This window comes from Saccopteryx leptura, chromosome 6 (assembly GCF_036850995.1).
Source record: "Saccopteryx leptura isolate mSacLep1 chromosome 6, mSacLep1_pri_phased_curated, whole genome shotgun sequence".
NCBI classification, from domain to species: Eukaryota; Metazoa; Chordata; class Mammalia; order Chiroptera; family Emballonuridae; genus Saccopteryx; species Saccopteryx leptura.
This window is the reverse complement of record NC_089508.1, coordinates 77909584-77936672: the sequence shown is the minus strand read 5'-3', so window position 1 is coordinate 77936672 and position 27089 is coordinate 77909584. Positions and strand designations below refer to the sequence as shown.

The 27089-nt window shown below is 40.9% G+C and overlaps 1 protein-coding gene across 5 annotated transcripts in view; it reads right to left on the bottom strand.

Moving 5' to 3' along the window:
* The window catches only part of ZNF106 (zinc finger protein 106), a 70021-nt gene that overhangs the window by 31731 nt on the left and 11201 nt on the right, over positions 1-27089 (bottom strand). Inside the window, exons 1-4 of one of the 5 annotated variants that reach the window (XM_066342876.1) lie at positions 24741-24759; positions 16392-16477; positions 12325-12386; positions 5139-5339 (exon numbers count right to left, since the gene is read on the bottom strand). In XM_066342876.1, coding sequence (XP_066198973.1) covers positions 5139-5339; positions 12325-12386; positions 16392-16445 — 317 coding nt within the window. In that variant the 5' untranslated portion in view covers positions 16446-16477; positions 24741-24759. Of the gene's footprint in view, positions 1-5138; positions 5340-12324; positions 12390-16391; positions 16478-24740; positions 24760-27089 lie in introns of those variants that run through there. The other 4 variants (XM_066342875.1, XM_066342877.1, XM_066342878.1 and 1 more) reach the window with 4 other exon arrangements.

Below are 27089 nucleotides of genomic sequence, written 5' to 3'. Positions count from 1 at the left end.
TTATTTCTAATAGTGGTTGCTTTCATATCTTTAACCAATATTATACTGCTCACAAAAACTAGGGGATTCTTCAAAATGAACATGAAGTGATAAAAAAAAGCATTTGATTTTTTTTAATTAAACAAGAACATTAGAAAAGTAAACAAGTCAAAGAAAGTGGTTTGATTATGCAAGTGAGATGCAAAACCAGCTTTTATTTCATTGGTGAAAATGCACTCTACAAAAGGCTTTAGAAAGTACTGGAGTAGCTGCACAATCCTCTAATTTTGGTGAGCAGTGTAAACTTATATTTACAATTTTTCAATTTAGAAATGAAAAATACCTGGTTTCTCCTATCACCCCAGAAATATAAAAAAATGGACACATTTATACTATGCTCCTTTTCTTGCTCCTGCTTTTCTTGGCATGTTATAAAATCCTGTCCTGGTCTATCATCCTTTAATTATTTTTATATTACACAGCTTTTTGAAAATAAAAACAATTATATTTTGTGGCTATGGTTATTTATCAGTTAATACAATTAAGTTCAGCTGTTCTTAATATTGTGCTTTCTCCAGTTGTTGGTTCTTTCTGAAAACCCAATTTCTAACCCTGCTTTAAATGGTAAGACTTTACTATGCATAATCACTTTCACAAACACTTTATCAAGCACACATAACTTGATAAATATGCACAAATAACTGTTAGTGGTGAATGAAAACTTGTATGCATTGTTCCTGTTCCTGAAGGGCTTGCAACCTAGCTGAGAAAATAAGGTACAGACAGGAGTAAAATAGCACAAAACAAATAAGCAGAACCCACAATAAGTGCTATAAGGAGCTCCCTGTGCTAGAGGTTTTTATAAAGAAGCTACAGCTGTTTGAACTACTCATGTTAAACAAAGAGCCCACAGAAATGTGAATAAATTTAAATAAACATCATAGGACTGTGTGTAAAACTATTTACCTCTACAAACTTCCTACATGCCTAGCAGTACTCAGCATATGGTAGTTGCTCAAAAAAATTGAGTAATACTAGATAAAATTATTGAGTACCTACTAATCATCAGGCATTTAATACTAAGCCCTTTATATAGATTATCTCATTTAATTTTCACAGTTCTAAAGCAAGTATTCTTTTTCCCCCCTTCTTTTCCAAGTAAGAGGGGAGATAGACAGGCATGTGCCCCGACCAGCATTCACCCAGCAACCCCATCTGAAGCCAAAGCTCTGCCCATCTGGGGTCATGCTCATAACCGAGCTATTTTTAGTGCCTGAGGCAAGGCTCCATGGAGCCATCTCAGCACCCAGAGCCAATGCACTTGAACCAATTGAGCCATGGCTGCAGAAGGGGGAGAAAGAGATAGAGAGAGAGAAGAAGGAGGGATAAGGGTAGAAAAGCATGTGGTAATTTCTCCTATGTGCCCTGATCAGGAAATGAACCTGAGATATTCACACACTGGGCTGACACTCTACCACTGAACCAACTGGCAAGAGCCACAAGTATACTTATTATTTCTACTTTTTAGCTGAAGAAACTGAGGATTAGAGAAATTAAATAACTTGCCTAGAATACCGCAGATATAAGTGGTATGGCAGAGATTTGGACCTTGGCAGTCTGACTCTAAAGTCTACATACACTAGGCCTTGACAGAATGAAAATCTCTAAACAAAGTTTCTGTTAATTGGGTTCCGTCCTCTGAACTTGACTTAAATCTTAAACTCAATATTGACTTTGATTGGCTCTAAAACAGGGGTCGGGAAACTTTTGGCTGAGAGAGCCATGAATGCCACATATTTTAAAATGCAATTCTGGGCCCTGGCCGGTTGGCTCAGTGGTAGAGCGTCGGCCTGGCGTGCGGGGGACCCAGGTTCGATTCCCGGCCAGGGCACATAGGAGAAGCGCCCATTTGCTTTTCCACCCCCGCCCCCCCCCTTCCTCTCTGTCTCTCTCTTCCCCTCCCGCAGCCAAGGCTCCATTGGAGCAAAAGATGGCCCGGGCGCTGGGGATGGCTCCTTGGCCTCTGCCCCAGGCACTAGAGTGGCTCTGGTCGCGGCAGAGTGACGCCCCGGAGGGGCAGAGCATCGCCCCCTGGTGGGCAGAGCATCGCCCCTGGTGGGCGTGCCGGGTGGATCCCGGTTGGGCGCATGCGGGAGTCTGTCTGACTGTCTCTCCCCGTTTCCAGCTTCAGAAAAATACAAAAACAAAAAAAACAACAACAAAACAAAAAAAAAACAACAACAACAAAAAAATGCAATTCTGTGAGAGGCATACAACAACCTGTGTATGTTACACATTATCCAATAAAAATTTGGTGTTGTCCCGGAGGACAGCTGTGATTGGCTCCAGCCACCCACAACCATGAACATGAGTGGTAGGAAATGAATGGATTGTAATACATGAGAATGTTTTATATTTTTAACATTTTTTTTTTTATTATTAAAGATTTTCTGCGAGCCAGATGCAGCCATCAAAATAGCCATAACTGGCTCATGAGTCATAGGTTCCCAACCCCTGCTCCAAAAGCTTCTAATGTTGCCTGACCAGGTGGTGGTCCAATTGATAAGAGTATCGGCCTGGGACACTGAGGTTGGAAACCCTGAGGTCACTAGCTTGAGTGCAGGCTCACCTGGCTTGAGGGCAGGCTCACCAGCTTGAGTGTGAGGTCACTGGATTGAGCGTGGGATCATAAACATGATCCCAAGGTCTCTGGCTTGAGCAAGGGGTCACTGGCTTGGCTAGAGCCCCCCAGCCAAGGCACATATGAGAAAGCAATTAATGGACAACTAAGGTGTCACAACAAAAAGTTGTGTTCCTGTCTATTCCTGTCTATCTAACTCTCTATCTCACTTAAAAAGAAAAAAAAAGTTTCTAATTTTTTTTTTTTTTTTTTTTTGGTGACAGAGACAGAGAGAGTCAGAGACAGGGACAGATAGGAACAGTCAGACAGGAAGGGAGAGAGATGAGAAGCATCAATTCTTTGTTGTGGCACCTTAGCTATTCATTGATTGCTTTCTCATGTGTGCCTTGACCAGAGGCTACAGCAGACTGAGTAATCCCTTGCTCAAGCCAGTGACCTTGGGCTCAAGCTGGCGACCTCAGGGTCTCGAACTTGGGTCCTCCACGTCACAGTCCGACACTCTATCCACTGTGTCACCGCCTGGTCAGGCAAAAAAGCTTCTAATTTCTATAAGATTTTGGACACAAATTTAAATTTCTTCCTTTCTCACAAGATGAAATTAAGTTAATTTACCTAAAACTTCAGACATCCACTTTTTATTATGAATTACAACCATTTCTAAATAGGAGACAAGTGTCATTACATACACTTGTGGGATAATTATACCACCATTAGCCAAATTGCTTTTATCTTTTGCTTCTAAGCAGTATGCAACTTTTTTTTTTTTTTTTTTTTTTTAATTTTTCTTAAGCTGGAAACGGGGAGAGACAGTCAGACAGACTCCCGCATGTGCCCAACCGGGATCCACCCGGCACGCCCACCATGGGGCGATGCTCTGCCCACCAGGGGCGATGCTCTGCCCATCCTGGGCGTCACCATGTTGTGACCAGAGCCACTCTAGCGCCTGAGGCAGAGGCCACAGAGCCATCCCCAGCGCCCGGGCCATCTTTGCTCCAATGGAGCCTTGGCTGCGGGAGGGGAAGAGAGAGACAGAGAGGAAGGCGCGGCGGAGGGGTGGAGAAGCAAATGGGCGCTTCTCCTGTGTGCCCTGGCCGGGAATCGAACCCGGGTCCTCTGCACGCTAGGCCGACGCTCTACCGCTGAGCCAACCGGCCAGGGCCAGTATGCAACTTTTGACATCCAAGGAAGTCACTGACTCAACTACACTAACACGATCTAGAAATAAGAGGAGAACTGGGCAATGAATCAGTTACAAAGTAGAATTCCTCAATCATTGTGAAATGGCTAGATCAAGGGGACAATAGCATGCAGCTAAACCCATAGCCCAGAAAGAACAATCTAAAAATCTCATGAAGGAAAAAAAAAAGAGAAATCAGTAGATGTCTTTATAAATAGGTTACCAAAAAGCACATTAGAATTCTCAAAGAACAGTTAACTATAATAGGACTTCATTGAGCTTTACCCTCTAACTTAATGTTTAATCATTGCCACAGATAAGCTAAAAATGGTACAAGAGTATAATAACAAAAATCAGAAGCTTGTCTCCTAGAGGCTCCAACACCTTAAAACAAGTGTAAACTACAGCTATATTGAAAGTATAGAGAATATCACTTGAAAGACTGAACAATTTAAGAACCAAGTTGCCACTGACATTTTAGAACTAAGTCTCCTTAAATGACTTGTTCAAATTACTTTTAGCATGTAGAGTATAATTTACTTTCTTTTTAAATTCAAACCTCTAACTAAAAATGAAGTGCAGACCACATATAACAAGTATTCAAGAAGTATCTTTAAAACTTGATTTCAGAATTTGAAATGTTTCTCATCATGTCCTAGGATTTGCAAAATTACCCCACTTCATTAACTGGTTCTATCTCTTTTATTCATATCTGAAAATTTCTGCTTCATTAAAGTCTTTATACCACAAATCAGCAAGGTTAAAATACAACAAACAGCCTAATATGTGAATTATATATGTAGTTAAGAGATTATGCAGTACAATATACAGGAAAATTTATACTGCTGAAATATAAATTAATTCAATGAATATTTACAGAAGTACTTAATAATGAAAGGATAAATCAAATTTGGTAAAAGCAGCATGTTAATTCAATTAGGCAAAACATTTTTTCCTAAGGGATGCAATAAGAATACTATATAAAATATTCATACAAAACTTATATACTAAAATCTTTCCTCTAAAATTTGGATATCAAATAAAAACAATTTATTAGTATCCTAAAACTTTGGAACTAATAAAAACAGTCCTAGTAAAAAATTCCAAATATGTAGCAGTAATAGCTAGCTTTTATGAAGAAACAACACTAAAGGAGATAATACAGTAGTTCAAAAAAAGCATTCCATTTCCCTTTTACGCTTAAGACAGTAATGTCAAGCTAAACTTTATAACTAAGATACAGTTGAATGCTGTAGGCTGACAAGTACGAGAATGGAAAATGTATCCTCTACTGTACAGTTTCAGATAAGTTCTTTTAAAAAAATCAAAATCACTACTCACCGACTTTGTTCTTTCCTTTGTTTTATTAACTGAACGAGTTCCTTGTCAAAATAATCTTCTTCCTCTTCTTCTCCTTTTCCATCGTCTTCTCTTTCCTGGGCATCAACGTTATCTTTGTGCGACTGGCCAGAAATGTGCTTTGCATATGCAGAAAGACCCACTTCTGTGACCCCGCACACCCGGCACTCATGACTACTGTCCCTAGGGAAAGAGGGAGATGAAGGACATTCAATTCTCCCCACCGGCATGGCACACTCACCAGATCTGTTTTAGTTTCCTTTGAAAGACACTGCACACTTTGGCACAGAGGAAAATTAATGCTAGTCAATTTCAATGGTCCTTTCATCCCTTTTAATACACTTGTTCATAAATTCTTTTGAAATGAATTTAAGATTCTTTTCCAGCAATCAAGAGGCAAAACACTTTGGAATAATGTCATTTAGGAGGAGAAATCTTCTTGAATTGCTGTACTTAAAATCTTCATGGTGAAAGGGGAGGCAGGGCAGGGGGCTCAGAGCAAAAGAAATTGCTCTGGAGCACACCCATGGTGCCAACTGCACTCAGAAAGCCTGGTGACAGCGCTTACATTTAATCTCTGGCTCAAGAACTTTCTACCAGTGAAAATTAAGGGGTGGAGAAAAGAGTAGGCAGCATAGCCAATCCCAACCAGGTAACTAAATCGGAACAGCTGGAGCGGGGCCTGGAATGTGAAGATTCCGGACCCAAGGCAACTGATCAGAGTAGTCTCAGCAAACTCTTTTGGTCTGAATGAGACATGTGATCTACGGTCTGTATCAGAAGGGCTTATTTTAAAGGGAATGGAAAGCATTTCAGTTGTAGGAAGTCAACAGCTGTGCTAGGCAAATGGTTTTTCTCAAGTTTCAGAAAATGCTACAGTTTAGAGAAAAGCAAAACCAGATTCTTAGTTAAGAAAATTCAATCAGCAGACTTTTTTTCCTTTTACTTTGCACACTTAACGGTAAATCTCACCCTTGGCCAGGTTAAGAAGCTGAAGTAGATGAGTAATTTTTTAAATTTTTTCTCTTATTTTTTAGCTAAGGGGATAAAGAAAGAGAGAAAAAGGAAGAGAGAGAGAGGTGGACAGACAGGGAGGGAGATGAGAAGAATCAACTCGGGCTGGCCAGGTGGTGGCGCAGTGGATAGAGAGTCGGACTGGGATGTGGAGGACCTAGGTTCGAGACCCCGAGGTCGCCAGCTTGAGTGCGGGTTCATCTGGTTTGAACAAGACTGAGCCCAAGGTCGCTGGCTCCAGCAAGGGGTCACTCTGTCTGCGGTCCCGTTCCCCCCCCCCCCCCCCCCCCCCCCCCCGGTCAAGGCACATATGAGAAAGCAATCAATGAACAACTAAGGAACCGCAACGAAGAATTGATGTTTCTCATCTCTCTCCTTTCCTGTCTGTCTGTTCCTCTCCCTGACTCTCTCTATCTCTGCCACAAACAAAACAAAAAAATCAACTCGTAGTTGTAGCATTGTAGTTGTTCACTGATTGCTTTCTCATACTGACCCTTTTCTCAAATCAGCAACCTTTGGGCTCAAGCCAGCAACCCTGCACTCAAGCTGATGACCTTGGAGTTTCGAACCTAGGTCTCCAGCATCCCAGGTCTATCCATCACGCCACCACCTAGTCAAGTATAGGTGAATAATTTAACTGCTTTTTTTATTAGCATCCTGAAATCTCTTGATTGGGTCAGCTGTCTATGTGGTCATTGATGAGAAACATCTGAACACCATGACCACTGGTATAATGAAGGGACAGTAATATCCACTCCATAGTCCAAATTGGCTTAACTCTCATCATTTGTCTTAGAGTTATACAAGTGATACTTCTGCACTTCTTATGCCAATCTATAAAAAAATAACAACACAGAAGACATGCTGTCTTTGATAAAACAGACACAGACACACAAACACTATTCCATCTTCCCCTCACATATATCTATCAAGACATGGCAGAATTCCTATCAATTAACCAAGAGACCTTCAAAACTGAGTATTTCATTTACAAGTTACAGATCACCTGAACATTCATTTAAAAAAACAACTAAAGAAAAAAACTTATTGAGCCACTACTAAATTCCAGGCTCCATACTAAGTACATGGTTATACAGTTGTCTAGGGTGACTAAATATAAACAAAAAATGCTCAGTATGCCCAAATTTAAAAAAAAAAAACACAAAAAAAAAACTCAATATTTTTTACTTTGTAAGAATAGTGGTTGACACCTCAGGAAAAAAAGAGGAAAATTCATAAATATTATATTTTGTGTATATGTGCTGCCAAAGCAAGCACTCATAAAGTTTTTAGACTTTATACCTTTGAATGCTCTGGATAAAATATTGGTCTTTGACATTAAGATTCTTTTTTTGTATTTTTCTGAAGCTGGAAACGGGGAGAGACAGTCAGACAGACTCCCGCATGCGCCCGACCGGGATCCACCCGGCACGTCCACCAGGGGCAACGCTCTGCCCACCAGGGGGCAATGCTCTGCCCCTCTAGGGTGTCGCTCTGCCGCGACCAGAGCCACTCTAGCACCTGGGGCAGAGGCCAAGGCCAAGGAGCCATCCCCAGCGCCCGGGCCATCTTTGCTCCAATGGAGCCTTGGCTGCGGGAGGGGAAGAGAAAGACAGAGAGGGGGGGGTAGAGAAGCAAATGGGCACTTCTCCTATGTGCCCTGGCTGGGAATCAAACCTGGGTCCCCTGCACGCCAGGCCGACGCTCTACCGCTGAGCCAACCGGCCAGGGCCTTAAGATTCATTTTAATGAGCCCTGGCCAGTTGGCTTAGTGGTAGATCATCAGCCTGGTGTGTATATGTCCTGGGTTCGATTCCCGGTCAGGGCACACATGAGTAGCAACCATTTGCTTCTCCACCCCTCCCTCCCCACTTACTCTCCCACAGCCATGGCTCAATTGGTTTGAGCGCACTAGACCGAGGAGCTGAGGATGGCTTCATGGAGCCTCTGCCTCAGGCACTAAAAATAGCTTCGTTGAGAGTGTGGCCCCAAATGGGGCTGCCAGGTGAATCCTGGTCAGGGCCCATGCAGGGATCTGTCTATCTCCCCTCCTCTCACTTGGAAAAAGAAAAAAAAAAAAGATTCATGTTAATGAGTCCTAAACAGGTTCTCAGAAAATATCATTACCTGCCTGACCAGACAATGGTGCAGTGGATAGAGAGAGCATCAGACTGGGATGCAGAGGACCCAGGTTCAAAACACGAGGTCGCCAGGCTTATCCAGCTTGAGCATGGGCTCACCAGCTTGAGTGTGGGATCATAGACATGACCCCATAGTCACTGGCTTGAAAGCCCAAGGTCACTGGCTTGAGCAAAGGGTCACTCACTCTGCTGTAGCCACCACTACCCCATCAAGGCACATATGAGAAAGCAATCAATGAACAACTAAGATGCCGCAATGAAAAACTGATGCTTCTCATCTCTCTCCCTTCTTGTCTGTGTGTCCCTATCTATCCCTCTCTCTGTTTCTGTCTCTGTCACAAAAAAGAAAATATCATTACCTGATTACCCTGAATATCAATATTGTAATTCCTTCTAATCCTCCAGGAACTTTAATTCAGTATTTTCACTGAGAGTTTTCTACTACATTTATAAACAGAAAGAAGAATAATCTTCAACTTTCTCCAATTTTTTAGGGCTAGCCTGACCAGGCAGTGGCACAGTGAATAGAGAATCAGCTTGGGACACTGAGGACCCAGGTTTGAAACCTCAAGGTCACCAGCTTGAGCGCGGGCTCACCAACTTGAGCACAAGATCATAGACATAATACCCGTGGTCTCTGGCTTAAGTCCACAGGTGGTTGGCTTCAGCAGGGGGTCAGCAGCATAAAAGTTAACACTGAAGGCCCTGGCCGGCTGGCTCAGTGGTAGAGCGTTGGCCTGGCGTGCAGGAGTCCCGGGTTCGATTCCCGGCCAGGGCATACAGGAGAAGCGCCCATCTGCTTCTCCACTCCTTCCCCTCTCCTTCCTCTCTGTCTCTCTCTTCCCCTCCTGCAGCCAAGGCTCCATTGGAGCAAAGTTGGCCCGGACGCTGAGGGTGGCTCCATGGCCTCAGCCTCAGGCGCTAGAATGGCTCTGGTCGCAGCGGAGCAATGCCCCAGATGGGCAGAGCATCGCCCCCTGGTGGGCATGCCAAGTGGATCCTGGTTGGGTGCATGTGGGAGTTTGTCTGCCCTTTCCCCCACTTCTCACTTGGGGGGGGGGAATACAAAAATAAAAGAGAGAGGTAAGCTTTACAAGAAATTTCAAAAAGAGAATCCATATTTATCTAAGGAAAGAATAGGGTAAGTCAACCACATCTCCTGAAAATTGAAAGTATCTGTGTCTGGAGATAAGCTTATTTTACATACAATATGCATTCATACTTCCACAGATGGTGTTTGGAAAGCACATTGTAAAAAGTTAACAGCAAATTAAGTAATACCTTAATGATGACACTTTTCAGTTCTTTATCAATGACCAGTAAAAATACTACTTTGTACAAATATATTAAGTAATTGTTGGGAAAAAGTACTGCTTTACTTCTTTTTTTCTTTTTGCTTTACTTCTTGACTAATAAAGGCAAAAATTTTCCTCAGGACATACAAAGGAGGGCCCAAATTAGCTTCATCCTGTTACCACACAATTTCCTCTCATGTGTGAAAGACAAAGCCTTGAGATATTCTATCTATAAGCTTTTCTTTATTCAGCTTGCTTTAACTATAACACAACAGCTGGTTCATAAATAAAGGTTTGTGACTTTTTAATAGCATCTGTCTGTAGAAACTACTTAAAGGCCACACATCTGAACAAGTATATTAAGGAAAAATAAGGAAATGCTCCCAATGTCCACAATTGTGAACCAAATAAGACAAATCATTTACTTTTCAATCAAGTTGGCATTCAAAACCTAAAAAATATTCTCTTTTTACATTTTTAACCATATCTCAACCAAAAATTATAGTGATACAAATAATGAAATAAAAAGCTTTAACAACAGAAAGCCAATATTTAAACATGAAATCCAGAGGGAAAAAAAAATCACAAACTGTTAACAGAAAGAAAAAATAATAATAACTGATAACTATTTGTCCCTATGGTATAAACGAATGACAGTTTGTCATACAGTAAATGCTCCAAGTAAGTAAATGATTTGAGACTTTTTATTTTTTATACTTTTGTCAGCTGTTCCTTCTTGCTACCTGCTTGCCTTCTTCCTAATAATTTGTTACAGACCAGAAAACCATAGAAAAACCTAGTAATACTGCATCTAAAAAAATGAGTAAATAAGTACTAAAGTGTTTTATTCTTAATAAAACAAGTTTGGGTGTTAACACTGACATTTATATTGTCAGCACAGAGACTTCTAATGCTTTCTCTTTAATTATTGGACTATGCTCCAAAAAGCTGAAAATGGTAAACAAAATCTCCTCTGCACAGTTAAGTTGAAAGATGAAAGGAGAAAAAAACAAGTTACAGAACAATACATATGTAGCTTGTGGTTCAGTTCCCTTAGAGAGACAAAATGTGTATGTACAGCTAAATATAAATCAATGTATATACACACAAAGAGGTTTGAATAGGATCATACACCAAACTGCTGAGTTTCCCCTACGAGGGGAGTAAAAGTTGGGGCTAGTGGGTGGAGGTTAAGATGATTTCTACTTTTTTTTACTTTTTATGATTCTGTATGGATTATGAACATGTAACTTAAGTAACCAAATTTTGTTTTTAAATGTTTTAAAAGGCTGATTAGTGATCTTTGAATACAACAGGCTTTAGCCTTGAAATGAAATGGCTACATTTACTGGCCTCATTTGTGGTAGCCTATAATATATAGTCAGGTGACAGGTAAATAGCCCAGAATAAGGTGAATTCCAGAAGGAAGTCTGGTGGAAATGGGATTAAGTAATTAAGATATTCCAAATATAGTCAAAGTGATAGGGAAACTCTTGAGTTCAAATTGTCAGCATTACACTAGTTAATATTGTAGTTAGCCTGACCAGGCGGTGGCACAGTGGATAGAGCGTCGGACTGGGATGTGGAGGACCCAGGTTCGAGACCCCGAGGTCACCAGCTTGAGTGCGGGCTCATCTGGTTTGAGCAAAGCTCACTAGCTTGGACCCAAGGTCACTGGCTTGAGCAAGGGGTTACTCAGTCTGCTGAAGGCCCATGGTCAAGGCACATATGAGAAAGCAATCAATGAACAACTAAGGTGTCGCAACGAAAAACTGATGATTGATGCTTCTCATCTCCCTCCATTGCTGTGTGTCTGTCCCTGTCTATCCCTCTCTCTGACTCTCTTTCTGTCTCTGTAAAAAAATATATAAACTACAATATATATATATAGTAAACACTTAAGTCTTAACTGATGGGCTTAGGGACTAACAAATTTAAGCAGTTAAGCAGTTGTTGTTCCAGGCAATTAAGCATTTTTTGGGAGGACTGCAGTGGCAGACAATTGACTACTTGTCAGAAGGACTGTAGCTGATCAAAGCAGTATCTGAAATGCGTGGCAGGATCCTGTGTCCAGGAGGCTTAGGAGCAATAAAACTTCTTCCCTGAACCCTGACTCCAGAAGCAATTAACCTTTTGAATTACAAACCACATGCCCCCCCTACTTCTTAGAAAAAGGCCAGCTTGAATAAGATGTTAAGACAGTTTTTAGGGTACAAAAGAACTATATAACTGACTTTCTAAACACTCATTCTTAAAGATTCAAAGTTGGTACTTCGATTTTATTTACACTAATGAGATTCAGCACTAGTTAGAAAACTTTGGATTTCTCAGACTATTCTGGCAATACTAAAGATTTATTGCAGGCAATAATTTGTAACAGTTCTGAAGCAATAATATAAAATGTCCCAGTTGCAAGGCTGGTACATAGGAATAACAAAGCTTGCTAACAAGAGAACTGGCTCGTCCCAATATATCTTTATTGTAATCTACTTACTAGAGCTGCTCTGAACTCTACACATTTGAGATGCTCAAAAGATTTATTCTTTTTGAATGACAAAATAAAAAAACTACTGTACTTGTTATTAATTCTAAAAGAGAGCACTATGCCACAAGATAATATTCATTTATAACGGATTATTATAAAATAAACCCACAGGTCTCATCAGCACTAAGATCTTCCCACATTCACAAGTTTATGGAAGACAGGCGTTCCCATACCTGCCCTTCAGGTTCTCAAGTTCTCTGTGATGCAACATGCTCCGCATGTGTTCGTCCATCTCCTTCAAAATTAAAGAAAGCAGATTAAACTAAGAGGGATTGCTCTGGAGAAAAAAAGTTCCTCTGTTCCTGTTCAATCAACAACTGGGACTCAAGCTTCTAATGTCAAAAGTGTTCACTGTGGTTACTCTTCTCAATTCAATACTGTAATCAGTTCCTTATTAAATAATTCTTTAGCTATGTTCTTGACATATTTCATTTTTAAATAAAGGAATTTTAAAGAAAGACTTATATAATTAAAAGGTTAGAAAGTATATTGTTTTTAGAAGGCAAAAGCTTTAAGCATAAGTTATATAGGTTAAATTCTATCCCAATATAAAGAATTTACTAAAGTTTATTTTAAAAAAGAAACAACTCTGAAATCACATAACTCCCCAACTATTTGACTACTGTTCTACAGACTCTTTCCCCACTCGACTGAATTTCTCAAAAGTAAGTTACAACTCATATTCATATGTCTTGGCCAGGACCTGGCATATAGTTGTTACTGTCTGTTGACTGAATAGATGGATACATCGATTATAGAAAGAACTTATGGATATAAACAGAACTTCTCTATAGCCAATCAATAGTTTTTAAAAACTACTTTGAACACAGCAGCTCGATCAAGCCTTCATCTTCACTGCCTGCTTCCCCCAAATGATTTGTTTGGCTCTAAATAAAAGTTTGAAAATTTACTAGATTTTCCCCTCCCTCCTTCCCACCCTTCATGGAAAGAAAATTAAATTTGTGGGAAGAGCTTCCACTTTAAAACATGCACATGTATATGCACATACCTCAAAAAATTCAAAAAGCTGTAAATGTTTATCCCTTTGTCATAGCAAAGTATATATAGCCAGCATGCCAGAATTAGAGAATGGCTTTTATGTATATAATAATAGGGCTTCTATAACTGTTGAATATAACCATTAACTGTGCCCTGTACTTAAGTGCCTCAAATATTTTCTCACTTGAACTGCAAAACACTGCTGAGGGAGTATTATTAACTTCATAAGGACACAAGCTTGCAGAGAAACTAATCCATTTATTCACCATTTACCAAGTGCTTGTTATGAAGTACAGAGCTAGGCACTGAAGGGATGTGAAAACATTCCCAATCTTGCCCTCTCAGTCATATATAATCAAGTGGTCAAACTAGGACTCAAATCCTGGCAGATCTGACACCAAAGCCAATGTTTCAAATACCATGCTCCATTACAAGCATCTAGTGCCTTGAGATTTTTCATTATATACAGTTTATTCTTCAAAAACCTAACAACCTAGTCTTAATTCAATTTATCTACTACAGTGTGACAAACAGGGCTGTGATTCAAAATACTCCCTTAAATGACAATTTTACTGAAGATGATCATTTTATCTCTACAAATCATTTGGAGGGGACAGCTCGACATTTGACCCCTTCTAAATACAACTGATTGGCCACTAACTAGAATAAATAGTTAGAACAGAAAACTGAGTAGAGTTAGTGATAATATAGAATGAAAAAATTTCATGAACAATATACAGTGCCTGCTCAAATCCCTACTGACTATTCCATTTTTCCTTGGATTAGATTTACATATGCCAAATCCTCTTTTCTTTAGCTAAATTTTAGTAGGTTCTATTTCTTCCAATAAAACCATCCCTGACCAAAATAATGTTCACTGAAATGGGTTATTCTCTGATATAAAAACCAATTCTGTATTTTATTTCAATTATAAAAATGTTATCATTCAAGCCCTGGCTGATTGGCTCAGTGGTAGAGCATCGGCCCGGTGTGTGAAGTCCCAGGTTTGATTCCCAGCCAGAGAACACAGGAGAAGTGCCCATCTGCTTCTCCACCCTTCCCCCTCTCCTTTCTATCTCTCTCTTGCCCTCCCGCAGCCAAGGCTCCACTGGAGCAAAGTTGGCCTGGGCGCTGAGGATGGCTCCATGGCCTCCCGGACTCATGCACTAGAATGGCTACAGTTGCAATAGAGCAACACCCAGATGGGCAGAGCATAGCCCCCTAGTGGGCTAGTTGGGTGGATCTCAGTCAGGCGCATGTAGGGATCTGCCTCCCCACTTCTCACTTCAGGGGGGAAAAAAAGTTATCATTCAAAACTAATTTTAATGTGACTTTTGATTAGCTAAAACATTTCCCAAATCTTTTCATTCACAAATTTACATATGAAATTCTCTCTGACCTTGCTCTAAGAAATGAATGCAAATAGAGACACCACTGAGGCCTCAAAATAAGTGGTAAAGTCCCACAGGCACAGGATTAAAGTAATATCTACAAATGTACACCTGCTCAAGTTACCAAGTTTCCATTTAGTCCCCTTTATATTAATCAGTATTATGTTTTTTAAAAGATGTGGAAGAAGGGGGGGAAATTGATGGTTGAATAAATCTGGAAAACAATATTAAAAAAATTTTTTTTTAACTTCAGGGCTCCTAGTCTTATCATAAGTTAATGAGCACCAGCATATTCAGGGATGTAGTATACAGCTCATACTTAAGTCATCCTAAGATCCCTTTCTCCTCTACAATGTATTTGGAAAAAATCAGGGTTATACCAGTTTGGGAAACTAGAGAGAGCACGGCTTCAACATAAGTTGTTCATGATTTATCTAAAAATAAATATCAGAGTTCTATCTACCCATTAACCCATTCTGCTAATTTCTTAGACCACATTAATCATAACACTTAAGTCATGACATTCTCTTGCTTAAAGACCTATAGTAAGGCAGGAGTGAATAATCCCAGCCCTTGATTTAACTTATGATCCATGGAAAAGTATGAAGAGATGAAAACATGTTTCAAACTAGAGTAGAAGAAATGTCAAAAAGACTTATGATCTATCACAAGATAGGGTTGCTACCTTATCAATGTCTGAGTCCACACCTCTGAGTGTCTGTCTATCCATCTCAGACCTTCTCAATTTCCCGTCCTTCCAAACTGAAAACAGCTGTAAGGAATTTTTGTTTATTGAAAATTTGTATAAACCCTGGTCTAAGTTTTTTTAAGACTAGAAGAGCAGGGGTTTTTTTTTAACTTTTGTAAAAGGCAGCAGGTATATTATTAAACATAATATTAAAATCTCAACTGACTTTTCCATCCTATACAGGAAAAAAAATTCTTCACCCCAGCCTACTGAATGGATCATAATCAAACTTCCCAGTCTTGCTTCAACACTGTTTATCAACTGTCTTCACTTAAATTACAAATTAAATTGCAGTCCCACTATTCCCAAAACGAAACTGTTTCAATCAGATGAACCTTCTTAGACTCCTAGAATTGTTATATGCCATTCTACCTCTGTATCTTCATATACAATGTTCTCTCACCTAAAATATCTCCTGTTTTTCTTTTAAACCATCTTACTCCCAAACATCTTTCATGAGAGCTCACAATAATCTCCGTTCTCTGAATTTCCATTGACAATAAAGAACACATTTAAAGCATAGAGGAAAAAATTCCTCCGAATTTAAGCTAGCAGCACTACTTTGAAAGAAAAAGATAAAGGCCAAAAAAAAAAAAAAAAAGCAAGACGTGAGACAACTTGCAGTGAATTTCCCTAAGGCACAGGTAAATTCTTTTATTTTTTAAAAATGTCTGTTTTTCTTTGTGCAACATCTCCACCTTGTGGACATCTAGGATATTATGAACACCATTTCAGCTAGGCTGCCCTTTTCACAAGCACAGGCAGAAACAGAATGCAGGTGCATAAAATGCTGTATCCTTAGCTAATTAGAAAGTAGTATAACCTCAAATAACCTAAATTTTTAAGGTTATTTTTTCTATAAGTAGCTACTAACTCTCTTTTTATTATCTACTCAAATATCCTCCAATTCTGGGTAGAGGTTTAATATAGTTACTGGCTTTATGAGGCAGTAATGAGAAAGAAACCAGTGGAATGAGACTATGGTTTAAGAAAGAAACATAAGACAACAATAAAAGCTTTTACCCATCTATAAATTTCATATGATGTCTCTGAAAAAAATGACCAGTCATAAAGCCTCAGATTCTCCCTCTTCTCTTATTACCTTTTTTGAGCTGTACACAATGTTGCATAATATGCATTTTCGTTCTCGTACCATAGTGACCAGATCTGAAGCACTCAACGTCACACCTGCAATGAGGAAGTAACATTTAGTAACTTTTCTTTCCCTCAGGTGTTTTCTTAGATTCTTCTTAGCATGGCCAAAAATACAAGTCTTGCATCTCCCTCACCTCCACCCTTCTCCTCCCCCAGTCTTCCCATCTTGGTAAATGAAAATTCCAATTTTACCAGTACCAAAGGCAAAAACTTTTGAGAATCATCCTTGGTCCCTCTTTCTCATCCCATATCCACTCTCATCAGCAAATCCTGTCAGTCCCACCTTGAAATATATTTAAAACCCAACCATACCTCACTACTTAGCATATCATCACATGGCACTAGCCTACTGACTTAACTTCCTATTTCTACTCTTATCCTCTTACAGTCTGTTCTCAAAATAGTAGCCAGAGATTCTCAGAATGAGATTCTTCTATAATTTAAGTCAAATAACTACTCTGCTCAGAATCTTCCAATAGATTCCCATCTCACTCACAGAAGACCCAAAAAGTCCTTTGTCTTGGGCTACAGAATCTTTTTCTCACTTACTCTCTGACTCCATGCCCTACCCCTCTCCACTCCAGTCACACTGCCTCCTTGGACTCCTTGATCACACCAGGAATTCTTCTACCATAGGACTTCTGTATTTCCTGTTCTGTCTGCCTGGAATATTCTGCCTAAGAAGTCAACAGTTCTTATGGCTCACTCTCTCATGCTGCCTCTTTAAGGAGGCCTTCCCTGACCTCCTACAGAATACTGTATTTTCTGTCCCCCATTTGCACTATTCCCCTATTACCCTGCTTAATCTTTTATTTTTTAATAGCACTGTAATAGACTGTTTCCATAGATGGCTTCAACATCATTCTGGTCCCCACATTATCTTCCCACCACACATGCTCTTTTGCAATATGATCTTGTCATCAACATCCAACAAAAGGTGAGTTTATTTTTCATCCCTGTGACCTGTTTTGACCAATAAAATGTGATAGAAGTGATTATATAATTTCTGAGACCAGGCCTTAAAAAGTTGCAGCTTCTGCCTTTGCACACTTGGAACACTATCTCTTGGAACCCAGCCACCATGCTGTGAGAAGACCAAGCCACAAGGAGAGGCCAAGCTAAAGAAAAATGATGCTTCAGCTGAGCACCCAAACAATAACCAGGACCATCTAACCACCATGTTGTGTGAGAGAGCCATGTCAAGTGTTCCAGACCCATTTGTAAATGAGGGATCCCTAGTAAGACCAGTTAAAGAACCATGGAGAGGAGCAGCCAGGCTCAACTGGAATGAGCCCTGGGCACTGAGAATGGCTACATGGCCTCTGCCTTAGGCACTAAGAAGAGCTCAGTTGCTGAGCAACGGAGCACTGCCCCAAATGGGCGGACTAACACCCTCTAGTGGGCTTGCTGGGTAGATCCCAGTCCTAGACCATGCCAGAGTCTGTCTCTCTGCCTCCCCTCCTCTCACTGAATTAAAAAAAAAGAGAACCATGCAGATGAGTCCTTTTCAACTCACAGATCTGTAACAATAAAGTTATTGTTTTAAGCCAGCAAATTGTGGGGTAATTTGTTACATAGTATCCTTTACTACCTGACTTATATATTTGTTATTCTCTACTTACCTCATTAAAAAAATTAAGTGCCACAAGAACAGGGCTTTGTATATTGTTCATTAGTATAGGCTTGGCATTTAGAACAGTGACGGGCAACACTGTGGGCATTCTGTAAGTATTGTTGAAGTGTTCCAAATGGAACTCTCTTGGGTTATTAAATGTGAGATAGAGAGAGCTGAGTAAATATTAGGGTTTGGACTAAGGCCAGAGATTTTCTATTTTATAATCCTCCATACTTTTCTCTTGAATCCCTGCTAAGATAGTCTACATGAGAATTTATGTATTTATTTAGTTAGTTTTGAGAGAGAGAGACAGGAAGAGAGAGATGAAAAGCATCAACAACTTGTACTTGCGGCAACTTAGTTGGTTCATTGATTGCTTTCTCACATGTGCCTTGACTAGGGGTCTCCAGCTAAGCCAGTGATCCCTTGCTCAAACTACTGACCATATAGGCTCAAGCCATCAACCTTTGGGCTCAAGCCAGTAACCACGGGGTCATGTCTATGATCCCACGCTCAAGCTTGAGACCCTGTGCTCAAGCCAGATGAACCCATCTTCAAGCCAGTGACCTGGGGATTTCAAACCTGGATACCTCCACGTCCCAGGTCTATGCTCAATCCACTGCACCACAACCTGGTCAGGCTCTACATGAGAATTTAATCCCACTCATCAAGCAGCATTGTTTATACACACACACACACCAAGCTCAAATAGATATATCTGTTTCCTTGACTGATTTAATTCTTTAGGGGATTTTAAACTCCTAAGTAATGAAGATATAAACTATCCTAATTTAACTTTCAACTCCTAGACAAATGGTAGGAATCCAATGAGAAGAGGCCTAAGGTTCTCTAACTCTGGCCACTCAGCAGTTTCCTTGCTATTGCAACATACTTCATACCACTACTTAAAATCTAAAATCATTTTATCCAGTAACCAAGTATAGGCCCTAGCCGGTTGACTCAGTGATAGAGCATTGGCCCCACATGTGGATGTTCCGGGTTCAATTCCCGGCCAGGGTACAAGGAGAGGCGACCATGTGCTTCTCCACCCTTCCCCTTTCTTTCTCTCTTTTTTTTTCCCATCCTACAGCCATGGCTAGACTGGATCAAGCGAGCTAGCCTAGGGCACTGATGGCTCCATGACCTTTGCCTCAGGTGCTAAAAAAATGGCTCCATGTTGCAAAGTAGCAAGGCCCCAGATGGGCAGAACACTGCCCTCTAGAGGGCTTGCCAGGTGGATCCTGGTCTGGATACATGCGGGAATCTCTCTGCCTTCCCTCCTCTCACTAAAATTTAAAACAAAAAAAAAAGCCTGACCTGTGGTGGTGCAGTGGATAAAGCATCAACCTGGAAATGCTGAGGTCGCCGGTTCAAAACCCTGGGCTTGCCTGGTCAAGGCACATATGGGAGTTGATGCTTCCAGCTCCTCCCCCCTTCTCTCTCTGTCTCTCCTCTCTCTCTCTCTGTCTCTCCCTCTCCTCTCTAAAAAATGAATAAGTAAATAAAAAAGAAACAAAGATTTTAAAATTTAAAACAAAAAAATTTAAATAAAAAAATTAAAACATCAAAATAAGATTATAGGGTAAAATTTTGCCCATTTGAGAAAGCTGAATATCAACTAATAAAACAAAGAAACACACCTTAATGGACAGATACAATATTAGCTATGCTTCCTGTATTGCTAATAATCTCTCAAATCTTAAAATTAACATAAATAACTCTGCTGCTAAGCCTCAAAGCATAATTATTCTTTTAATTTCTTTATTTCTTAACATTTACTTCAACTTTAAATACTATTGACATACAGTATTTTGTTACTACATTCAACAAGCATTTATTGAACAACAAGAACTGTTCTACAAGTTGGGGAAATAGTGGCAAAGAACGGATGTCCAGAAATATTTTTAATACTGTTTTTGATTGTTAATACAAGTTATTAACCATCAAAGCAAAACAGAATCAAATAACTTAGAAGAATACTCAATGAAAAAGTGTGACTTTCTGGCACAAGCAATAGTAGTCATTGTGGAATTTTTCTTTTTCTTTCTTTATTTTTTAAAAGATTTTATTTATTCATTTTGGAATGAAGAGAGAGATGGGGTGGGGGGGAGGAGCAGGAAGCATCAACTCCCATATGTGCCTTGACGAGGCAAGCCTGGCACTTCGAACCAGCAACCTCAGTGTTCCAGGTTGATGCTTTATCCACTGCGCCACCACAGGTCAAGCCTGGACTTTTTATTTTATTTTTTAGTGAGAGACAGACACACAAACAGGAAGGGAGAGGAATTTTTATATATTTACTCAACTAAGAACTAAGGACTTGACCTGTGGTGGTGCAGCAGATAAAACATCGACCTGGAACACTGAGGTCGCTGGTTCAAAACCCTCGGCTTGCCTGGTCAAGGCACATATGGGAGCTGATGCTTCCTGCTCCTCACCCTTTCTCTCTCTCTCTCTCTCTCTCTAAAATGAATTAAAAAAAATTTTTAAAAAAGAACTAAGCACTAAAATACAAATTGTTCTTATTTAATAAAACCAAAAACAGTAACTCCTAGTAAATGGATAAAGAAATAAAAATTTTCTCACCTGATCAGGTGATGGTGCAGTGAATAGACCTGGGACACTGAGGACCCAAGTTCAAAACCCCAAGGTCACCAGTTTGAGTGTGGGCTCATCCAGCTTGAGTGCGGGGTCACTGGCTTGAGACTGGGATCACAGACATGACCCCATGGTCACTGGCCTGAACCCAAGGTCACTGGCTTGAGCAAGGGGTCACTGACTCAGCTGGAGGCCCCCAGGTCAAGACACATATGAGAAAGTAATCCAGTAACAACTAAAGTGCCACAACCAGAAGTTGAGGCTTTTCATCTCTCTCCCTTCCTGTCTGTCCCTGTCCCTCACTCTCTCTAAAAAAAAAAAAGAAATAAAAATATTCTCTATCAACCTTTTAACCAAAACCCCCTCCCTTTATTTACTTTTCCTTTCATGAGCTCAACGTTTCCAATCTGCATGTATTTAGTAAGTTCATTTTTATTTTATTTTTTAAAATCAAAACGTGTAATAGCAAAATATTTAATCAATAAGGAAGATCTGAGTTGATATGATTCCAGCCAAAGACAAAGGAACTTTAATTTGTAAATCCTTAAAATGGATAAATATGATTTCCATAAAGCTTTCTGAAATATTGAAATTAGCTCACAGCCTTATAAATGGGCAACACCCAACTCTGAAATCTATAAGTGCTTAAAAGTTTATGTCATGAGTCAATTAAGTGTATGCAATTTAACTACTATATATATATTTTTTTGATTTGAGAGAGAGAGAGAGGAAGAAGGAGAGAGAAACACAGATTTGTTGTTTTACTTGCTACTTATACATTCATTGGTTAATTCTTGCATGTGCCCAGACCAGGGATTAAACCCTAAAGCAGGCGTCCCCAAACTGTGGCCCCCTGAAGCCATTTATCCGCCCCCCCCCCCGCACTTCCGGAAGGGGCACCTCTTTCATTGGTGGTCAGTGAGAGGAGAACTGTATGTGGCAGCCCTCCAATGGTCTGAGGGACAGTGAACTGGTCCCCCTGTATAAAAAGTTTGGGGACCCCTGCTAAAGTGACCAACTTTTTTACAATGAAAAGGAGGACAAAAATAAATTGAAGAAAACAATATCGTGAATAAAGGAAACATTTTATTCATTGCAACAATAATACACTATAATATGATAAATGCATAATAAAACATTTGTAATATTTTTATTGTTATGTTTACATGCCTATTAATTTTTAATAATTGTAAGAAAAAGCACTCACTTACATAATATTACCTAAATGAGTGGTTTTCCATTGAATGAATATTTTTGTCAATGTATCATCTTGTAACAATATATTGGAAATATCTGAACAAAAAGTATCCTTCATATTGAATTTTACGTGAATTGTGCTTACCTGTCTATTATTGAATATTCACTAAGAAAGACATAATCATGAGTCTACAATATCGTATGTGCTGTGTTGTGTTTCAGTAAGAAGTATACAAAGCCATTTGCGCGCTTGGTATATCGTGTGCTCTCTCAAGTTCTCCATGCGGAGCTCATGCATCTCATAATCGTGTCTCGCTGCACTGTACTGATCCATGATGAATCATCATGTCAAATACAAATATGTCACATCACACACAATGGATCAACTCTGCATTGATCGAATATAGAGATTTACAGATAAGTCTTCCAATATCAAAAAGGAAGACACGTAGGACATTTTTCAAGGGAGGACGGAATTTACAAAAGGACTGTCCTCTCTAAAAGAGGACCATTGGTCACCTTATGAACCTGCAACCTTGGCATATTGGGATGACGCTCTAACCAACTCAGCTACCTGGCCAGTGCATTGCTGTCCTCACTTTAACCACCTTATATTTCTCCCCATACCTTTTAAATATACCCACTATAAAATCTTGCAAATTTTGTCCAAATAATTATGAGAAATATTTGATATTCCTTAGTCATAATAGCCTAAAAATCCTATAATTAAATGACTTTTCTTAACATCCTAATTATTATTCTGTTAATACAATTACCATCTCCATAGTCAAAACCAGCTCAAGTAGATGGCTTGAACAAGGGGTAACTCGCTCTGTGGAGCCCGCCAGTCAAGAAACATATGAAAAATCAATCAATGAACAACTAAGGTGCTACAACGTAGAATTGATGCTTCTCATATCTCTCTCTTATCTGTCTGTCCCTCTCTCTCTCTGTCTCTCTCACTGTCTCTGACACAAAATAAATAAAAATTAAAAAATTAAAAAGATAAAATAAAATCAATAAATAAAATTGGGGGAAAAAAGGGGGGGATCTGTCTTTTCATATACCTCTAGCATTCATTATAATAATCCCGGTAGTACTTAAGATATTTGAACATCGACATAAAGCCAACTCAGGTTCTATATGACAACAATGCACTATAAAACACTGAAGGAAGCCCTGGCCGGTTGGCTCAGTGGTAGAGCGTCGGCCTGGCGTGCAGAAGTCCCAGGTTCGATTCCAGGCCAGGGCACACAGGAGAAGCACCCATCTGCTTCTCCACCCCTCCCCCTCTCCTTCCTCTCTGTCTCTCTCTTCCTCTCCCGCAGCCAAGGCTCCATTGGAGCAAAGATGGTCCGGGCGCTGGGGATGGCTCCTAGGCCTCTGCCCCAGGCGCTAGAGTGGCTCTGGTCGCAACAGAGCGACGCCCCGGAGGGGCAGAGCATCCCCCCCTGGTAGGCAGAGCGTCGCCCCCTGGCGGGCATGCTGGGTGGATCCCGGTTGGGCACATGCGGGAGTCTGTCTGACTGTCTCTCCCCGTTTCCAGCTTCGGAAAAATACACCAAATAAAACCAAACACTGAAGGAAAAAAAAAGCTTAATTATTGATTTGTTGGGGGGGAGTGGTACTCAGAGTAGAATCTATCCCTTTTTTAAATTCTACAGTTAACTTTCTGTGCCTCCACTTTAACCCTTACAGAAAACTAATACATTTCTGGTGAGCAAGACGGGGCAACAGAGAGACAGCATTCAGTGATAGAACAAATTTTGTCATTACCCTTAGGTTGCCCAAAAGGTTATGGAACAAAAATATGGCTGGCACTTCTAGGAGGTCCTCAATTTGCTAAGTGGGCCTCCCTGAATGTTTCAAGGCTCCTAAGTTGACAAGGGAAGTCAGGAAGTATTTTGGGGCACATCAACATATAACTACAACTTTCAAAGACTTATTCTTGGGCCCTGGCCAGTTGTCTCAGTGGTAGAATGTCAGCCCGGCATGTGGATGTCCTAGGTTTGATTCCCAGTCAGGGCACACAGAACTGCCCATCTGCTTCCCCACCCCTCTTCCTCTCCCTTCTCTCTCCCTCTCTCTTTCTCTCATCTCCTCCTGCAGCCATGGCTCAGTTGAAGCAAGTTGGCCCATGGCTGAGGATGGTTCCATGGCCTTGCCTCAGGCACTAAAATAGCTCAGTTGCCAAGCAACGGAGCAACAGCCCCAGATGGGCAGAGCATCTCCAGGTTGGAGGCTTGTGGGGTGGATCCTGGCCAGGTCACATGTAGGAGTCTGTCTCTCTGCCTTCCCACTTCTCATTTAAAGGAAGAAAAAAAAGTTATTCTGGGTAACTGACCTGTTTGCTAGTTCTAAATTCTAGCTGGCTCCTGTTTCCCAAGGCAAGTGATTGATGGTGTCCTGCACTAATAAGCATTTTACTCACTAGCATTCCTACCTTCTTCCTTTTTTTCCCATTGATTTGAAAGAGAGAGAGAGAAAGAGAGAGAGAGGATGGAAGGGAGACAAAGGTAAGGGGAGAGAGAAAAAAAGAAGCATCAACTCATGTTTCACTTAGTTGTTCCATTTGGTTGTGTAATCATTGATTGCTTCTTGTCTGTACTTTGACTGGAGGTGGGACTCACGACCTCTGGAACACTGGATTGACACTTTATCAACTGAGCCACCCAGCTAGGGCTACATTCCCACTTTTTATGTTATCTGCCCAAATACCACATTTAGCAGGATATATGTAGCAGCCACTGTTTATTAGTAAGCATAGGGCTAAAATAAAGACAGGAAGTTAGAGCTGTGACTCAGGAAAAGGCATTAGAAGTTAAGCCGCGGGCAAATAGCTGTTCGTATTGCCCATCACCAGGCAAAGTAATGGACAGGACAGACCTTAACTCAGAACTATTTTCAGGGTCCAATTCCTCATTCAAGTCTGAAACTTTGCAATCATGTCCTAAAGGGGAAAAAAAAACAGAAAAAATAACCCCCCAAAACTGGGATAAGAACCCTAACAAAATAATAAAAACATATATTAGCAAAAGTTATCATCATATAACAGAGTAAGTTCTAAGCCCAAAGATAGCTTATATAAACACTGTTTTACACTTGTATTACTGGGTAGCTTATTGCTTATTTATTTATTTATTTATTTATCTATTGGGTAGCTTATTTAACAGTTTTAAAAGTTTGCATTCCTATATTCAACATATAATTTTTTTTTTCTTTTCTTTTCTTTTTTTTTTTTCTGAAGCTGGAAACGGGGAGAGACAGTCAGACAGACTCCCGCATGCGCCTGACAGGAATCCACCCCGCACACCGGGCGACGCTCTGCCCACCAGAGGGCGATGTTCTGCCCCTCCGGGGGGTCGCTCTGCCGCCCAGAGCCACTCTAGCGCCTGGGGCAGAGGCCAAGGAGCCATCCCCAGCGCCCGGGCCATCTTTGCTCCAATGGAGCCCCGGCTGCGGGAGGGGAAGAGAGAGACAGAGAGGAAGGAGGGGGTGGGGGTGGAGAAGCAAATGGGCGCTTCTCCTATGTGCCCTGGCCCGGAATCAAACCCGGGTCCCCCACACGCCAGGCCGATGCTCTACCGCTGAGCCAACCGGCCAGGGCTCAACATATAATTTATATATATTTTTAAGCAATCCCTAAGAGCCACATAGTCATTTAACATTTTGTGACAAAAATTATAATCACTGTATGCTAATGAGTGAGCCTGGCTAACTGCCCAATATTCTCCTCAAACATCTTTGTCATTGTCCATGCATCTTGCTGGTACATTCAATAATCTTCATCCACTTTATGCAAGTCTGATTCTACTAGCAATCATCTTCATTATTTCTTTATTATAGAATCTTTTAAGTTCATGGTTGATTATACCACAGTAAAGGTGTGATATAGTAAAGCATTTACTTTACCAGTTTAATTGATGTTAACAGTTTTCTAAATGCCTGTCCCATATTTAAAAAATCAGTAAGTCTCTGAAATGGTCACCATATATTTTATTGGATTTTAGGGGAAAATTTATGTTTTGCTAAAGTAGTGGTATTTGCAAACCTTCAATAAATCCTTGTAAATGTCAAAAGTGTAATGTTTACTAAAAGTTCACATGCATACTGCACATGTGGCAATGATATATCCAAACATCTCAGCAAGAATGTAGTAAAAGAATATGCTTAGACAAAATTTGCCATTGTTCACAAGTTCAGCATTCCAACAGCTTGAAAAACCAGCCTTGAAATTACCAACCTACAGGGAATAGCTATATATTATACTTTCTTTTTCAAGTGAAAGGAGGGGAGATATAGACTCCCGTATGCACCCCAACCCAGTCTGGGAACCCCTATCTGGGGCCAATGCTCTGCCCATCTGGGGCCAGGCAAGCAACCAATTTTTTTTTTAGCACCTGAGGTGGAAGCTCCACAGAGACATCCTCAGTGTCCAGGTCCGACATGCTCAAACCAATCGAGCCATTGCTGCAGGAGAAGAAAAAGGGAGGGAGAAAGAGAGAGAGAAGGGGTAAGGAAAGGGGAAGGGGAGGGGCAGAGAAGCAGATGGTCCCCTTTCCTGTGTGCCCTGACTGGGAATCAAATCTGGGACATTCACACACCAGGCTGACGCTCTACCACTGAGCCAACCGACTAGGGCCTATATTATACTCTTAAGTGGTCTCAGTGGCCCCTCAAACTACTCAGGTAACCCTAAGATTTCCTAATTCCTTATACTGCAGCATAAGTAATCTCTTTAAAATGCAAATATAGCCCTAGCCTGGTTGCTCAGTTGTCCAGATACACAGAAGTTGCAGGTTTGATCAGGGTCAGGGCACACACAAGAATCAACCAATGTAGGCCCTGGCCAGTTGGCTCAGCGGTAGAGCGTCGGCCTGGCGTGTGGGGGACCCGGGTTCGATTCCCGGCCAGGGCACATAGGAGAAGCGCCCATTTGCTTCTCCACACCCGCCCCCCTTCCTCTCTGTCTCTCTCTTCCCCTCCCGTAGCCAAGGCTCCATTGGAGCAAAGATGGCCCGGGCGCTGGGGATGGCTCCTTGGCCTCTGCCCCAGGCGCTAGAGTGGCTCTGGTCGCGGCAGAGCAACGCCCCGGAGGGGCAGAGCATCGCCCCCTGGTGGGCAGAGCGTCACCCCTGGTGGGCGTGCCGGGTGGATCCCGGTCAGGCGCATGTGGGAGTCTGTCTGACTGTCTCTCCCCATTTCCAGCTTCAGAAAAATACAAAAAAAAAGAAC